The 18,688-nt window shown below is 40.5% G+C and overlaps 1 protein-coding gene across 12 annotated transcripts in view; it reads left to right on the forward strand.

Moving 5' to 3' along the window:
- BBX (BBX high mobility group box domain containing) overlaps window positions 1-18,688 on the forward strand; it is a 166,625-nt gene that overhangs the window by 122,752 nt on the left and 25,185 nt on the right. For 11 of the 12 annotated variants that reach the window (XM_071561782.1, XM_071561791.1, XM_071561776.1 and 8 more), the window contains 3 exons: window positions 1,291-2,206; window positions 3,093-3,231; window positions 6,382-6,530. In XM_071561782.1, coding sequence (XP_071417883.1) covers window positions 1,291-2,206; window positions 3,093-3,231; window positions 6,382-6,530 — 1,204 coding nt within the window. The remainder of the gene's footprint in view (window positions 1-1,290; window positions 2,207-3,092; window positions 3,232-6,381; window positions 6,531-18,688) is intronic. The other variant, XM_071561743.1, reaches the window with a different exon arrangement.

Genomic DNA, 18,688 nt, shown 5'->3' on the forward strand with positions numbered 1-18,688 from the left:
ATCAGCATAGTTGTGGTGTTCTCCTTTGCATAATTTAACCTGTTTCTTTATAGACACGGTGTGCTGCTCAAGCTCTGGTGTTCCACAGTGCTCAGCCCAGCTTGACCTGAACCAGATCAGTAATTTCTACCCTGTACAGCAAGAATTTTAGAAACTTACTGTGAAACATTTTATCATTGTTATGCTCATATGTATATTGTTGTAAGTGATTTTTTTGCTTTGCAAGGAGAAGTCTAAAATCTAAAATTGACCTTAAGAGAACCCAATGATCTGTGGGAGGTAAATCCATACTGACCACATGGCCTCTGGGCTGATTTGTGGGAAACTTCTGATGTTTGGTTCAAAGAAAGCCTCTTCCATCTTGTTTGCTCCAGGTGACTAGTTGACATTTGTCTTAAAAACACAGTAGCACTTGGAATTCAGCTTGAGGGCTTTGAGAGGGGAGTAAGAGGAAGACATGTCTCCCCGAGGGCAGAGTGGTTGGTGCTGTAAAGGACTACCCTCTGTAGCAATGTCAGCATAGCTTATTAGTGATCCAAAACAGAGAGGATCTCCTAAGTCAGTGCTCCAGCAGCCAGGCAGTTTGAGGACCTTTTTACAGATCTGTTCTCAAATACCAATGTTCCTCATACAGTATGAGGAGTTGGTTTCCATTAATGTTATCTCCAGGAGGAGATAACCATGGCAACCACTGCTACTTTGCAGTTCTTTGCAAAATAAGTCTGTGACATGAGAAAAAAAGGTTTGGAAGGCTTTTGTACTACCTCCCAAATTACTTTGCACATTCAAGTAAAAGAAAATAATTACTGAGATTCAATTATTTTTTCCCCTCCCTAAGAGCCACTTGCAAAATGGAGGAAGGAATTGTGTTAGGGACATTTGAGAGTTGAGCGTGAAATGGATGTGAGATTTCAAGTATTTTGTCTGTGGCAATAGTCAGAAATAACTCTCTTGTGCTGTTGCACTTAGGCTATTCTGAAACTCAGTCTAGGAATGTGTTTCCAGATCATAAAGAAGACTTAAGGGATTGTGGAAACACCACTGAGATCAACTGGAGTCTTTTTCTATTAGAGTAGTAGAAGCCACCAGGCTTATTATAGCACTTAGCCATCATCACGTTGCATTGGTGTCAGTAGGGCTTCAGCATGTTCTTCAGTGCTGTCCTTTAGCAGTTTGCTTTCCTAAACTAAAAGACCAGGGGGATTCCATGTTTAATGCTTCTGTTAATATAAGTAAGTAATGTTAGCAGTTGATGTTTGTTTCATGAGGCCTATTTTTAACTTGTTCTAGATGTGCCTTGCTTCAGAAGGAGTAAAAGTGAAAGAACCTGGGAAAACAAAAGTGGAAGCACTGGAAGGTTTGGGAGGGAAACTTTCAGAGGAAATGGAAGTAGAACTGGAGAAAACAACAGTAAAAGACTCCTGGAAAGGAAAAGAAGAACAATCAGAGATAGAGAAAATTGAAAACTGGGATCGAACAAAAACTGAGGAATCAGAAACTGCTAAATGCAGAGATTTTACTAGTCTTGCAATGGAAATCAGTCCTTTTGACAGAAAGGATAGCACAAAGGATCACATGTGCTGTTCTCCAGAACTTTTCATAGGTGACATGAATATCCTCCGGCTAAAGCCAGAAAAAATAAAGAAGAAAAAGAAAAAAAATAAATTGGATCGGCACACAAACGAAAAATCCACCCCCAAGAAATCTTGTAAAAAAAGGCAGTCCTCTGAGTCAGACATTGAAAGTGTCATGTATACAATTGAAGCTGTTGCAAAGGGGGACTGGGGTGCTGAGAGACTTGCGGATACTCCCCGCAAAAAAAACCGCCCTGTCTCAAGTATGAAGGGAAGCGTGTTGGATACAAAATCACCAAAGAAAAAAGTGAAATCAAAAGAGAAGAAGACATCAAAGGAGAAACTGATGGAGACCACCAAAGAATCAAAGCCTCCTGATTTCCTTAGTATTACAGCCAACAAGGAAGTACCATGTGAGGTTTCTGATAATGTTAAAGTGGAACCACTGACCCCAACAGAGGAGGTGGTACCCCAGAGCTTACCAGAACAGGTCAAAACTGAGGACAGTGATTGTGTTAAAAAGATAGAAACCTGTGGCTCCAGGAAATCAGAGAGAGCTTGCAAAGGTGCTCTTTATAAAACTCTGGTGTCAGAGGGCATGCTGACATCTCTGCGCGCTAATGTGGACAGAGGTGGGTGGCTTTGATTGTTTTGTTTACAGCATGGACTGCTGGAAAAAGTGAAAAGTGGAAAAGTTAAAGTCTGGGTTTAAGCTGGAGTTTGAGCAGTGTGCATGGGAATGTTGTGTCTGGTCACCTGAGATGCTGGGGGCAAGTGGAGGGAGTGACTGGACTCCAGGATCCAGGGCAGGTCTTTTGAAATCGTGCCATCTGTGTTGGTACTTACCTCACAAACTCTTAACTTCTCCCTTTTTGTCTTTGATAATCTGAGTTTTAAGTTCTTGACTGAAGACTTTGTTGATTAATTTGTCAGCCTGCTGATAGATGTATGCAGGGCTTGTGATGTGTGTAACCTGGCCAATTACCTTGTTTCTGTGTAAACAACTCCTGTGGTTGTGAGCACAGTTCTCAATTCTACAAGAAACAAATGTGTTCGTAGTTTGCTTCTGGTGTTAGTTTTGCTGGAGGCAGTGAGCAAGAACCCTTTATCCCTTTGGAAAGATAAATTTGAGATAATTTCTGGGAGCTTTCAATGACATGTGTTGAAATGTATTTTTCTGACTAGTAGATTTATATGTGCAATTAGAACAATCAGAAAAGATAAAAGATGTTTGTAATTTAGGGAAGTTTATTACTGTAAATCTTCTTGTATCTTTCTCCTCCTTTATACCTCAAGAGATCCTGACTTTAGAGGCAGGGTGGGGAAGAAAAGGGGACTCAGAATAGTTGCCAGTATCATCACTGCACAATTTAAAATAAAAAACGTTTTGTAACTGCCTTCAGGAAGGTCAGGCATCCTAAGCTGCACTACTGAATGGGTATACAAGTATATTCTGAGCCCACTTTCTTTTGGCACATTTTTCTAAAGATGAGAAATAATTTTCTGCCTTCATCACAGGAAAAAGAAGCTCAGGAAAAGGCAACTCCTCAGATCATGAAGGATGCTGGAATGAAGAAATCTGGGCCTTTTCCCCAAGTGGGACAAGTGGGAACAAAAAACTGAAAAAGACTAAGCCAAAGGAAGAGTTTGTTTTTGGGTAAGTCATGGCTTAACTATGTTCAGAGTTTTAGTTAGGTCAGCCTAGTAATTTGAGTCCTCCTTGCCACAGGTAAGTGAACTGTATCCAACACCCAAATAATGACCACTAGAAAGAATTTCTGAAAATTATAAACCCTGTTGAGCTGTCGTGCTCTAGATACCTGTTTATTTAATATAGCAAAGTAATTTCCTTGGAGATCTTTCCTGGTTTACACCACTGTAAATGAGTCTGAATGATGTTATTTGCTCAGGTCTGAAAAAACCACACAATATTAACCTGCTCAAAAAATTGATGAAGAGGATTGCTTATATTTTCAAAGTGTTTCCCAAGCAGTATTTAAAGTTCTGTGGAGGTGTTCAATCATAAACCAAATTAGACTAGAAAAAATAGATCTCTTTGCCTGCCTGAAGAGATTGCTTACAGAGGAATATTAAGCAAAGTTCTTCTATTGGCAAATAAATATGATAAATGTGTCATTTTTTCATTGTAGAGAAAAGATATTTGAACTGTTTATGTACACCATGAAGAAATTAAATATGTCTTTAAAATAATTAGTGAGTATAGATGTATTAAAATTTAGCAAGGATCCACAGAACTACTTTTCTAGTATATGAATAACGATTTTTGTTGGAGTATTACAAACTTATGTAATCTCAGTCACAATAGTTAAGTCTGTGTTGCTGTTCATACTTACTTGCAAATTCTTGAAGATATGAAAATTAATTAAAAAGGAGTAGATTTTCCATACTTCATACTTAAAATTACATGTTTCTTTTTAGAGGTTTGAGCTAGCTTTTTTATAACCTATTCTATGTGAAATTTAGCTGCAGCTCACTTTCAGCAGAGGTATTACATCAATTTAAATCTCCTGGTCTTGTTTGCTTTGAATAGTCAAGAAAAATTAAGAGAACAATTTGTCTTTTTAATGCTTTGAATTAGTTATGTAAACATTTTTAAGTTTAAATTGAGTGATTGGAAACTTTTCACAGGTTGTTTTGCAGCGTGAAAACTGAGTGCATTTTATAGCAAAAAATAAAGAGGTATTTGTAAATTTATTCAAAGTAGCTAGGAAAATTGTCTAAATAATTCATTCATTCAATAAACACTTTTCTACCCTCATTAACTGGTGGCTGGATGGGAAATACATAGTTACCAGTCTCTCATCCTTATTCGGTTGCATCATTAATGAATATTATTTAGTCAACTCTGTCAAGGCAGAATGGGAAATCAATGAAGCATAATTGCTGGAGAAGGAATCCACTATCCCTGTTCACTCCTTACCTGATCTTCTGGCTACTTGAAGAGCTGGTTTTACCTCTACCTGCTCCACTTAACTCTTTCTGCTCCCTTCAGCACCACATTTCAGCCTCATTTTGTGTGCGTAGGGGAAAGGGTCCTTACCCCTTCAGAATTACATCACTGTCCCCATGTCCTCTTACCTTCTCCATCAGCAGTTGCCTGCATTTCCCTGGAGGTCCAGGTCAGGAGCACTTTCTGCATGTGCAGCCCACTCCTCTGGCATGCAGTGCTGTACCTGTGTGTATGTCCTGGCAGGGCTAGGCTGTACGGCACAGAGACCTCAGCTCAGCTACGTGTCTCACTAGGCTTTGACATGCTCTGAAAATCTATGACAATGTGAATTACTTTTTTTTTCGTTAATAATTAATCACTGAGAGACTTAGCAGCACTCCCCACCGACTCCATGTCACACAAGCTATAAATTACAAGCTGCCAGATGAAGCTGGGCCTTCCCAATTAGGGCTGCAGCCCCTCACATACCCTTGGGGCAGGAGCTTTGGCAGGTAGGAGGGGAACTGTGGCAGAGGATGGAGCCGCATGACAGCCGTCAGAGCAGAAAGTCAGCTGGTTTTGTGGTTGTCAGGGAAAATCAATGTGGAAGACAAAGGCAGCCGTGGCAAGCACCGCTAATGTCAGACACCTTTGTGATTTAAAACCAAACCAAAACGTGGTTGTACATACACAAACAAAAAACTCACCATGCACATGGTCTGCCAAGTGCCAAGGCTGTATTTTAAGATAGAAGGTTGCTTGCTGAAAGAAGTAATTATTACTGAGATATAATGTGGTATCCTTCTGTGTACTAAAGCTTTCAGAATGCAATTTGTTTGAAGTGCTGCTTCAGAGAGCAGCAAGAAGTACCATGGGTTTTTGTGATACTTCCAAGAGTGTAAGGGCTGTCCCTCCAACTGTCATGTTGACTTTTGTCAAGGTGAGGTTTTTCATAGCAAAGAGAATTAAAAACAAGTAAATCATGTCATTGACAGGGCTATTTATAACCTGCCTAGCTGTGCACACCACCTATTACTAAAAAACAATTCCTACTCATACTCCTGCCTGGCTGCAAAATTTTGCTGAAAGGGAGTGCTTATGCAAGCCAGCATAGTCATTACAGGGAGAAATGCTGTACCATCCTGTTTGAGTGCTTTGTTTTCATCTGGCTAACAGGAACAATAATAACCATGTCTGTGGATTTCTTGAATTGTACGTAATCTAGTGACAGTCATTCAGGTTGGGCTGAAACATGAGGCATGCTGGGTTTCATGGAAGCATGAGCTAGTTGCATTTTTCATCTCACAGCAAATAAAGTATGAGGGGAGAAAATATAATCACTCAGAATAATTAAAAAAACTAATTCCCACCACAAAGCATCATGTTTCAGAATATTCACAGAGATTGATTAGTTTTGACATTTTCCTTCTCATTTGAAATGTTGTTTTCATTGTGGTGTAAGAACTTTAATGTGAAACTATTTTACTGGTTTATTTATTGGTTTTGTCTTTGTTCATTTCCCTCACAGAATAGACAAATCTCTTGAACAAATCTGTGCAGCAAACAGAGATAAATGTCACCAATATGACATTGTTTAATTTTTTCTAATTTTAACATATGCAGCTAAGGTAATCAATTTGTACTGAGCTACAAATGCAGAAGCTGCAGTGTACATTCTCATTCCAAAGCTGGATTAATATATATGAGTTTGATGTTTCTAGTGTGTGTGCTTATGTGTTTTCCCCCTCTCTCTGTGTAGATAGGTGTGTGTATATATGCACACATGCTCTTAAACCATTTTTTTTTTCTCCAGAGACAGAGTTACATTTAATTTGATTGGTTTTGTTTCCCATTTAGCTTAGCAAAATTGGAAGAAGAATTTGCAAAGAAATTCAACAGCCTCCCTCAATACAGTCCTATTACCTTTGACAGGAAAAATTCAGCTGTTCCGAGGAAAAAGCGAAAGGTTGGAAGCGGCTCATGTGAACTACCAAAATCCAACAAAGGTAAATTGCCATGGGCAATACATTCTTAAGCAACAGCAATGCTACAACAAGCTCAGGGATTTATACACCCTTATTTCACTGTTACACGTGAAAAGTGTGAATTCAAATTAAAAATTTCCTAGCACTGAAGTTACTTGGTTCTTACCTGGGTTGGTTTTCAGGCGGTACTCTTAATTCTTGATTCTATGATTAGAACTGGTTCAAGTTTGTACATGAAATATAGTCCTCACAGTAAGAAAGTTTATCAAAAACAGGAATATTTGTGAGGTAAGTGAATTTGACAGGTTTTGCCAAGAGAAAATTGAGAAAGAAAGGCAGATGATCAAAGGTTATAGTGACATTTTTAAAAATGTAGTTTTATGCGAGTTTGCATTTCACTGTAATTTTAGGCTCTATAAATTAAAACATAAGATAACAGAGATGTCTAAATGAAACATTTGTTGTTTTTTCTATTAAAATTTTAACTCAGTCATAGGTTTGAAGCAAAATGTCCTGACATGATACAATAGTCTGTTAGAGGACAGGAAAACCGATTCCATACCCAGTTCTATTGCTGACGCTCATGGAAGGAGATCTCAACGCATTTGGCTGTTCCATGTACATATCACAGAGGTGATAAAGTGACAGTGTGGTAGGGATAACTACTTTTAGACCGTGGCAGAAAAACCAATGCATACATACAGTACAGAAGCCTCACAAAATGAAGGAATGGTGTCCCAGTAATTCAAAAGGATGCTCAAGAGGATCCTCATTAGGCACAGCTCGCAATGTGAAGCTCATTTCCTTTTCAGTACTGTGGTAGTTCCACTGACTGACAGCTTTTCAGATCTCCTAAGGCTGGTTTAGGCAGGTGACCCTGGATTAGATCTACACCTTTTGAATGCCTCACAAATAATCACATTAAAGTGTGGAGGATTTAGCAGCTGTTATTCTCTAGTGCGTGCCAATTTTGGTATTGATTTTTGTATTTATGTAATTAGATGTGGAACAGCCACTTTGCAAAATTAGACTTGTGCTAATACTGTTCTGGTTTCAACTGCCTTTATTTATTTATTTTTTTTATAATGTGTATTTGACAGAACTTCTTCAGGGAGCATGAATGAATGGCTTTACAGTATGATAACACACTGGTTAATTAAGCAACATCTGTTGGGAACAAGATTTCATCTAGCATGATCTGGCAGTTGAAGTTGTAATAGCAGCTCATTGGATTTCTCATCACAGTATTTACTTGTTCGGGTGTCTGTATGTCTAAAAACTCCGTAGGCCCTGTATTATTTGGGAATGGCACACTAGAATTAGCCCAAGTCAATTAGCCTAGGACTGTATTCTGCTTTTTGTTAGGCTCATACATGAAAGTTTTTTATCTTTGTTCACATCACTTAAAAAGCTGTGTTTTAAGGGAAGGTCAGAATTAGAACTGCAGGCAGGTTACAAGCCTGATAGGAGCCATTTTTGGCACAGCCCTGCGGAGAAAACCATGGAGCAATTGCCTCTGGCTGACAATAAGGGTTCTTTGAATTAAGCCAGCTGACTTTGCACTGGAGCAGATGGTAAACAGTCACATGAACTTTTCCACCAACTGAGCTGTGGGGTTGCAACAAGCAGCCCCAGGGCAGGAATATCTGATAGTGACACTGCTCTCTCTGTAGTGAACATCTAACCACATCCCTGAACTAAATCCAGATGGAACTGGTGATATCTGCTCCTAATTTCATTTATTGTGGAATTCACTCACATTAGCTGAGCAAGCTGACAGCTTGTGTCAGTCATTCCAACTCCCTGGAGAGCAAAGTTCAGCTCTCAAGAGGTGGTTGAAAAACTTTCCAACAAACCATTTTTATTTTGAAAAAGAAAGGTTGCTAAAAAGGAAATATTTCATGGCAGTAGGCCAGTTTAAATGCGGTCTATTTTGTTAATTGTGTAAAATTAGGATGCAAGTTGTGATTTTGAATCTATGTGAACCAAACTGCATACAAGCAAGCATATTAGCTTAGTTAGGAAACTGTTCCAGCTGAGCCAAGCATTTATTAAGCTGAACCCTCAATTTAATTTGTGAGGTACTGACAGGCTGACTGTTTAGCCTCATCGTGCTGTTGGCTTGCCTGTGAAATGTGATGAGTCCAAAGGCTGTTGGAGAATAGTGACCTGCAAAGATGTAGCATGCCAGCCTTCTGCAAGTACTGCAGGAAATGAAATTGATATATTGTGCAAAATAATAGAGCTTGGTTTAGAATGGTTCTGGATTTTTTGAATTGTCATGTTTTCTTACACCATCACAATTAAAATTAACATCTTACTTTTGCAGTGTGATGAGAATGAACCATGAAGGGTCAATATAGTCTTACAGGTGTGGTGTGACTGTGTTGGGATTTGAAAGTCCTTAACTTTGCTCTTCTGTGCTCTGCATTACTGTGCTGAATAGAATTGTTTCTGCTGCTTGACTTTTCATTGGGTTTCCTTACCTGTAAGGTAATTGAAAGAGATGTCCAGCACAAATAGTGCCTGCAAGTCACTGAGGCCTCTTGATATTTCCAGACAACAGATAATAATAATCAGTAAGGGTAGGTTTAGTAAGCACTCTTTGAAATCATTCCCTACTTTTTCTGAATGAGCGTGTGCAAGATCATAAACTTCCCAGGCATTCTCACTCAGTTCACAGATAAGTACTTAAATTTTGCAGTCAAAAATCAGTGTCCACTAAATTACATTTAAAATTTAGAAAATATATTGACATGCCACATATTCAACCTTCCCCAGAATGTTAAGTGAATAAAAATGGAGAAATGTTCTTGTTTGTTGAGTTTGGGGTGTTTCCCCACGCTTCACCCCCAGCTGTAGGTGTATGCTTTAATAAGTTTTATTTTGGACTACATGGTGCCAGATTGATTTTCTGTCCAAGGTCTTTAACCTGTGCCTACAACAAGCCTGATCTGCTGCCTAACCACACAACCAGGAGTGTCAGGATGTTTGCAGATCCTGAGTGGAAAATCAGTAGGTCAGTGCTCACCAACTACTTCCATTGGGCTTGTCATGTCCAGTCCTCACTTCAGCCAGTTCTTCAGTATAAAAACGCCTGAAGAACCCCATAATGTGAAAGCTCTTTCAGATACACACATGTAAAGGAAAATTTGAACATTCTTAAATGAGAAGCAATTTTTCCCTCAGAGCTTTCCAAATTGTCCTAATTCTGCTCTCACTGAAATTAATGGGGGTCTTTCTTCAGTGGGAGTGGGACTGACCAAGCCAAAAGGCTTTTGACAAAATCCACCTCCCAGTTTTGAACTGGGAAAGTGCATATACAGTAATAATGTCACAAAATGGCTGAAAAATGCAGCTATACTGAATCTGTACAGATGGCCTGCTCTGACATTTTTTTTAGCTTCTTTCCAATGGCATATGTGCCAAAACATCCCACTACACAGAAGTCAGCTGTCTGCAGTGAGTCACTAATCTGCTTGTATGCAAAAGTGAGCAACAGGCATAGTCATTATTTCTGCCTTGTACTGTGAAGAAATGCTCACTTATACACCGAGCACTGCACTAAGCTTTCATTTGGGAAGGCAAAGAGAAAAATGCAGTGTGTGCTTTTATTCAGGGAAGAGGCGGTCTGCAATTTTTTTTTTGTTGTCTCTGGCCTCTGGGACTAGAAATTAAAGCATTAGCTTAAAACGGATGCTGCTTTATAGCATTCCTCTTGGTCTTAGCGCTGGGGCTTTTTTGGCTCAGTTCAAAACATTTGCATGCCTGGAGATCACATGCCATAATGTTCCAGAGGTCATGGCCCAAAAATTCAGCATCTTCCTCCTGAAAGATGCAAAAATGCACAGACGGTTTGTCCTGATTTTCTCAGGATCTTGTTCGAGCATTCTCTGTTTGATTAGGTCTTTTTAATCCAGCACTTTGTGAGAGCAGAGGAGGCATATGCCTAGAAATGTAGTGGACCTGCAATTACAGTTCATTTTCCTGCCTGCTGCTTCCCCCAGCAGCTGCCATTGGCCATTGCAACTGCTCCCAGGAGGAAATCCCTACTGCCTTCAGTGAGCATAATGGACAAGCCAGGGATTAAATCCTGTGGCAATTGCTGAAGCTCTAGGGACAGGAAGAGCCATGCAGAATATTTCCAACAAAGAGGGATGATCAGGAGAAAAGGATTGACTTTCCACTGCAGATGGCTGTGTAACAACAGCAAGTTGGTAACAAGTTTTAATAAAAGCTTTTTTTATTACTTTCTGTAGGAAATTACATCCAGGTTCTATTGCCTTTTAAGTTAGTTGCCTTTTAAATTGTATGTATGGCCAAACTTCGCATACGAAGATTTGGGAAGGGCTCTCCCCACATGGGTGTGCCCTTCCAGCCTGCACAGTGGATTCTTTAGGTGAGGCACAGCGTGCATGGAACTGGCCCCACTGTTTAAGTCTTGAGGTCCATTTGCCATGGCCGAGCGAGCTTGGACAGTGACAGGGAAGTCCTCGGGACTGTCACAGCACCCGGTACTGACCGGGGCTGACCCTGCTCAGCATCCGAGATCTGACAGGATTGGATGGCAGGGAGGCATTGAACTGCCAGGGGATGGTCCCCACTGAGACTTGAACTCAGGACCTTGGGATTTGGAGTCCAGAGTGCTCTCCTTTACACCACGGGACCACCCCCACTTTTAAATTAGTTGCCTTTTAAGTTAGTTGTTTCAGTCATGGATTTTCTCTGGATTGAATGTGCACAACTGACATTTGTTCAAAGTCTTGGAATACTTGCTTGCTGTCCCCATAAAACAGGTGTAGCCCAGACAGCCATCCTGTCAACTTCTGCTTGGTGACTGTGCCTAAACTATTCAGTCAGGGAGTATGGATGAAGTTTCTCATGGAGTCAGAAATTATATTCTCAGGTCCAAGTATGGCCTGTTGACCTGTTTACTATTAGCCCATCTACTCTTTCACTGTATTGATGCCTGAAGGGTCGTTCTAAGTGTCAATGTGCCCTGTCTCACAGGAGTAAGAGCTAAAAGGGAAGGAAATAGGAAATTTCCTTATGGAAAGGTAGCTATCCTTTTGGCCCTGCTAAAGTCAGTGTCCTTGTCCTTGGATTTTCCATTAGGAAAAGTATCATGTGCCTGTCAGTACCCTACATGTCACAGCTACAAGCTGATGGCAGAGGTGCCTTGGGTGGGAAAAAAGAGATGAAAGACACAGGTTTCCTTCTTCATGCAATTCTTGACATCTTTTGGTGAGTTTTTCATCTCGGTTATTCTGCTTAGAGTAATTAGGTACCTCTGCCTCTGGCTTCCTGTGGCATCCTTCTGTTGATGTGGAAGAAGTGTTTGACCTTAGTCTACAGAAAAACTCATTTTTTCCACTTAGGCTTTCCCTCAAGGTCTCTGAGCTTTTTTATTCCTTGTTTTACATTTTTATTGCACTGACACTAGACTACTTCTCCAACTCTGTGGTACTCTTGAAGCTATTGTAAGTTCAAGTGAATATGGCCTCTGCAGTTGAACTTTCTGTTACTGTCTATACAAGTTCTGGTGAAGGTGGTCAGATTCAACCTGATGTTCCCTAAGATGATGTCTCACTTGGAGTTTGTTTGTTCTTCTGCATTTTTAGGAGATTATTAATCTTTTTCCAAAAGTTTGATTTTGTTCTTCAGTATTAAACAAGAAGCAGCAGTGAGCCACAAAGCCAACATGTGCAAAATGTTAGGGTTTCTATGCCTGTTTCTGGCTAGATTTTAGCTTTCTCTCAGTAATTTTCAGTATTGATCAGACAGCCTAGTGTCTGTGAATGGTTTTCCCCTCATAAGACTAAATACTTCCATGTGCTGTGTACTTTTCTCCTTCTTTCCTTGGATGTGGAGTCTGTGATGGCAAACTGAAGATGTGTGACGTAGCCCCGGATCATGTGTTACTACATGGTTGCAATTGTATCTCAGTAGCCAATATGTGTGTCGAAGTCCTGATAAGTATGAGGAGGAGTGGAAGATTGAGATGTTTGTGGTGGTTAGAATCCCATGCCAAGTCTTGTTAGACTATAAGCTATCTTATCATCTGCAGTACATCTCATTTCTGTCTGGGCCAGTCTGTTCTGGACTAGCCTGAAGACTTCCTTATTTGCTGTGTCTTTGGAAATAAGATTTTGAAATGCAGTTTCTTAAAGTAACTCTATAAAAATGGTTTTACAGTGTAGAGATTGTGCATCTGTTTTGTCTGTGTTGCTGTTATATCACTGTTTTGCTTCATTAATGAGACAAAGGCGAGCTTCCTGATGACCGTGGCTGGAGCAAAACCTCACCTTTCTCTCCTAGGAGTCTTAACTTTTGCACTTCATATTCCTCATTTCTGTTCACCAAAAAGGCAGTGGTAGCTCTTGCATCTGTGGTGGGTTGGCCCGGTCAGGTAGGTAAGTCCCCACTCTGTTGCTTGATCATTCCCCCCCAGTGGAGAGAATTGGAAGGGCAAAGGCAAGGAAAAAAACTTCCTGGGTCAAGATAAACACAATTTCATAAGTTGGAGGGGGGAAACGGGATACAAAAGCCAGTACTCACCACCACCATACTAATGCCCAGCCAGTCCCTGAGCAATGGACAGCTTTGGCAAAACTTTCCCCCAGTTTTATTGTTCAGCATGACATGAATGTCATGAAGATGTGTAATACCTCTTGGTCAGTGTGGGTCAGCTGTCCCAACTGTGTCCCTTGCCAGCCTCTCAAACACCCTCAGCCTACTTGCTGGAGTGGCAGAGGGAGAAAGAGAGCTCTTGGTGCTCTGTTAACACTGTTCAGCAGTACCTAAACTGTTAGTTTGTTAGCAGCACTGTTTGAGTCACCAATCTAAAAGACAGCACTATCCAGGCTGCTATGAGGAAAGTTTGCTCCCTGCCAGCCAAGCCCAGTACATGTGAAAAAGAGAGCATGTCCTTAAACAAGGAAGCAAACCCCCTCTTCCATTGTATGGCCAAGCTTTCCTAAGGATTTAATTCACTGAAATATGAATCCACTTAAACATTGGGGGATGATGAGTTGAAGTACAGCTTGCTGAAAGCCTCCAGGGTCCCTTCTGGCAGAAGATGAGGTTTTGTGCTTCCCCATGAAATGGCAGCTTGTATTAGTGGAAGGGGAGGTTGTATAGTACATACTGTGACTGTTGGACTCTTCTTGAAGCTGCTAATTAAAAGTATATATTATTAAGTTGTCTGTAGGTTCATTCCAGTCTCAGAAAAGGAACTTATTCCACAAAATTGTGAGCAAATTTAAGCACAGAAAAATGCTTAATGTTCTGGACACAGGCACTGGTACATTACTTAGTTGAGATTTTGGGCTGCCTTCTTTTTCAGTTCAGTCTCAGGGAAATGCTTCTAGACAGACACCTCAACTCTCTAGTCTTTGCTTTGGTCTCTTATTGCCCTGCTATGATTCATTACTTCCTGGCTCCAGTTGATCATACTACCTTATTCCAGTATGATGCTGTTTTGTTTTTACTGGGCATCTCCCTTTAATTGCTGTTTCCCTGTCCCTGGCACCATGCAGCAGAGCTGACAAAGCAAGAGCAATTGGCCCTCACAGCTCATGGCTCTTTAGTCCTTTGGTTCCTCTCATCTGCATGCCTTGTATATCAGTGACCACATTATTTATCCTTTTACCAGAGCATTTATCCGTATCCCTGTCCCTGTGATTTCCTAGAACTGTCTAGAACTTTGCAGACTGCATCTGCTCAGGGTGTAAGCAAAATGTAAGCACTTGTTTTTGCACCCAATCTCAGAAATACTGACCTCCAATCTTGCCTCTGTAGCAATCTTAACCTGCTTTCTGTTTGCCTCCATAGTCTTTTATGTTCCAGACTTGCTGTCCTGCTGATAGCTCTCCAAAGTGTTTTTCCCATTACGGTATTGTGATCCTGCACACCTGCATGCTCACAACTCTGAGGGGCATTTTCAGGTGTACAGTATGTACAGGATTATAGCTTAGTTTCCTTCCATGTTTTTTTTTCTTTTTTTTTCTTTCGTAGTTTTGTTACCCATGCTATCCAGATCATGCCTAGGCTGTTCCTTAGCTGTTCCACAGGGGAGTTCTTTCTCATATTGTCCCTGTGGTGTAGAAGACCCTCTCTTCTTCTGCTTACTGTTAATTTTGTCTATTTTTCTCCATCAATGCCTGTCTCTAAGATAATAAAATTGCTGTTCCCATCTCCACCTCCCCCAGCTACCTTTTTGCTTAATGTATTTCCCTAAGACTTGAACATCTAATTTCCTCTCCTTCCCGATGCCGTATTTTTTACCTGTGATGTGTTTTCCCACATGAGCGCTGCCAGCTCTGCTGCATTCAGCAGTGCAAATATTTTGAAATTATGTGCTCTGTTTTGTTGTATTTGTACTAACAAACATATTGTGGGAGTGGCTGATAAGAACTATCGTGCTTCCATGCTGGTGTAGAACAAGGCATCATACATTAATATAGCTTTCATTGAGTGCTATTCAGATTCTGTTCCTGAATTAGGAGACATGTAGACAAATCATTAAGAAAAATGAGTGTTTTAAATTCTTCTATGGAAGAGGAAACAGAAAGCATTTAATACATGATAAAGGATAACAAATATAAATACTGTAAAATCTGTGGATAAAAATGTGACTAAAAAAATGTCAAACCCTGCATTTGTTTAAAAGAAATCAGACTGTTTTGATAGAAAGTGAAGTGTGCACTGTGATCAGAGATTCAAGCCTGGCAAGTGTTGAGTACCCTGGCCTTGTTCCAGAACAACACAGAGGCATGTCCTTGGAAGTTAAGCATGTGAATAATGTCATCACGTCTAAACATTAAAGATGTGTCTGTGCATTTGCTGGAGCAGAGCCAGCTTGCTGAGTTCTTTCCAAGACTAAAGCAAAGGCACGAGAACTTAGGAGCCTTACACAGCCCACATATGAATCATCAAAGGAAAGGCAGTGGATACATATATTGATAAGCATCTGCATTTTCCCCTGAGTTACAAAGGGGAAAAAAAATCTGTGGTCTTGCTGACTTTTAAGTTTACCATTCCTTTAAGTGTACACTGAAAGGAAAGCATAGATCAGCAAAGTGCAGTGTGGGCATGACCTTGGCAGACGTGGAGCAGCCTCCCCATCATGTGCTGCCCACGTAACTTCATCCTCTCACAAGTTCCTAGGCAACAGGGCCCTACCTACACTGTTGGAGTACGCTGTCTCATATTCTGTAGCATTCAAGCTGGAAATCCCAGAATCCTTGCTGCAATTCAGATATTTTTTCAAGGATTTAGTGAATCAAACACTGAATGAAAATTTCAACTCCTTTTTATAGTTAGTCTGTACTTTTGGTGAGTCACAAATCTATATGATATGTGATTTTACTTTTTATGAAGTTAATGTTGCTGCAAGAAGGGAGCTTGAATGTTCATATAGCTGAAGAGGAGACACTTGGATGGTCAGCAGAGGTCATGCTAACTTCATATTTTGTTGTCATGAAAAGTATGTGTGCCTGTATGTGTCTGTGTCATGAGTGAAGAAGAGTAAGTGCAGTAACAGCAGATTTTTATGTGATTGGATCATGTTGTCTGTGTCTCTGGTATGAAAATGTGAGTGAATTTTGGCTTTATCTGACCACATTGTATACATCAGCACCAGTGTAAGTTCACTGTGTTAGGGGTTTGCAGGCTTTTATAGAGCTAGATACAGCCCAGAAAACACCAGTGGACATGCTGCAGCCCCTGCTCCTCCTAGTCTTGCACCTGACTATGTTAAGAGATGTATCACTTCCTTAGGAAGGCTGACAGAAGCACAGCTGGACCTATGCCTGTTTGGGAAAGTTAAACACCACTCAGCTGAGAGTTTTATTTTTCTGCCACTCTGTCAAGGCTTTCTGATGGGAAGCAATACTTAATATAGCAATGATTGCCTCTTTGCAGATTCACTTAGTGAGCTGAGCTGAGGACGGAAACACCAGTCTCAACATTGGCTAATGTGTGAAGTGGCCCTGTGCCTGATGCTGATCCTCCAGCGGCTTTCCCACGCACATATCAGAGCCCAGAGAGGGCCAGTAGCTCTGTGCCACTGTTCCTTGGGCAGCCATTCTGGCTGGAGAAGGGCTGGGTCAGTGAGGCTCATGCAGCAGAGCTTCCCGCCCAGACAGCTGTTTTATACACCTGGTTTGACCAACTGCTGCTTTTTCTCTGCTTGTTAGTCCCCAGCCCTTGCTGCAGCTCTTTGTTCTGCTTGTCCCCTATCATCAGAAGAGCTGGAATTTCCACTAGGGTATAGGTCAGAGTGTTCTTGGTATCACTTCTATTTTGAAGTGGTTCCCTAGGCACTGATGTCTTGAAGTTATGCTCTGCCTTGCTAGATTTTCCCTTTTTAACTTCATAAAGGCCATTAAAGCATTACAGCCCACCTTTCTTTCTTGATAGCAGAATGCTTAGACTCACAGAACTTTCATTCTGCATTAGACGTGGTTAAACTTCTGCAGCTCTCTCTTGTAACAGATAAGCATCACTAAAGTTCTTTTCAATCTGTCTGTATTTTGCTGGGGTTCAGTGAGAAATGCTTGTCCTCTTCTGTGGTGTGCCAAGTCAGTTCAATTAGTTAAATTTTTCTTTTTACAGAGATGAGGGGAAATAAGACTACATGTATTCTGCACACCTGCAGAAAAGAGTAAACTGCCCATGCAAACCTTTAACAAATCTAGCTCAGGCAACCATCTAGCATAGATCTCTAGATACAGAGAAGTACTCAGGAGAGCTCGGTAGTTCTTTTTGCCACTGTGATGTGAGCATGGCAGAAGATCCACATCTTCATGTCATGTTCTCAACTCTACTTGGAAAATTAACCCTGTAGTTCTGCATGTGCCAGTGTCATGTGGAGAGCTGAGCATGCACATACCTGTTGGCAGGACTGCACAAGTAGCTGCAGAACCTTATTTCATTTCTAGACACCGTTCTGAAAATTAGCCAAGTTTCTCATGGGACAGCTCTTGAACACAGGATGGTGTGGAAGCAGAACGGATATCAGATGGATTAAGGAAATTGCTAAAGAAAAATACAGGAATTAAACCTGTTTAGCCCTGTCCTTTCTGTAGAACAAAACCAAGTCCTGATTTGGAGCATCTGTATGGATATTCCGTTGTCAGCTGAAGCAACGGTACGCTGTTCCTCTTGAAGGAGGTGCAGGACCCCTATTAGCACCTGCTTTAGCTATACAGTTGTTGAAGCATGGATTCCTTTCTCCTCTGGAGGTCAGTTCAGAGGGTCTTGTGAGTGAAGCCTTTGTGCGATTTCCTCCAAGTTAGGTGTTATGTCTGCTTGAATAATACTCTGTGAAGAAGTTGGTGAAATGATTTCTTAATCCGACATCTACTAAGACTGCTAGAGAAGAATAAAGATGCTCTTCCCTTCAACATCTGCCCAGTACCCACACACAGAAAAAGTACTCATTGTTCACCTTTGGTCCTTCCTTGTTCAAAACTGTATGGTAACAATGTTATGATGAGGTGATGAAGTGCTTATTTTAGAGCTGGAGAAGAAGAGAACTGAAGTCTCATTTTGAAATGGGAAAATCCTTAAAACATGGAGAGGGAATATACTTGCTGCATCTGAGTTTGTAGAGCCACCTTCTGCTGTTTTTCACTTAAACACACCAACATCACATACTCCTTATGTCTTTAATTCTTGCCTCTTTTTATTTTACCTTTAAAGGTTTTTTCTGCTTTTTTTTTTTTGGCATATGCAGTGTCAGAAAGTAAAATGTAAATGGGAGCCCTCAGCTGCAGTGATCAATAAAGTTAATTTCTAGTGACCTGACATACAACACATCTTATTAAACACATACCAAAGCATGTTTCTTTTTACAGTAAGTTGTTTATTGTTTGGAATAGTTGTAGTACTAAGAGGTAAAATCATTATAAGCTCCTTCAAACTAGAATTAGTCAATTACTAATTAGTCAAGTACTAATTAGAGCAAATCAGAATTAACAAATAGTCTTGGACTAGAACCAGACCATTACATTAATACATAATCAACAATTTTGAATTCCCAAATAAGAAATCTAGAGAGAAAGCTGCCTATTTATTTATACATTCAAATTAAGATTTTGGTCTCAATGCAGGAAGCTTTTCTGAACATCTCACTATTAGTCTAATTGAGATACTTGAAAGTCAGTTGCAGTCAT

Source organism: Pithys albifrons, chromosome 1 (genome assembly GCF_047495875.1).
Source record: "Pithys albifrons albifrons isolate INPA30051 chromosome 1, PitAlb_v1, whole genome shotgun sequence".
Taxonomy (NCBI): Eukaryota; Metazoa; Chordata; class Aves; order Passeriformes; family Thamnophilidae; genus Pithys; species Pithys albifrons.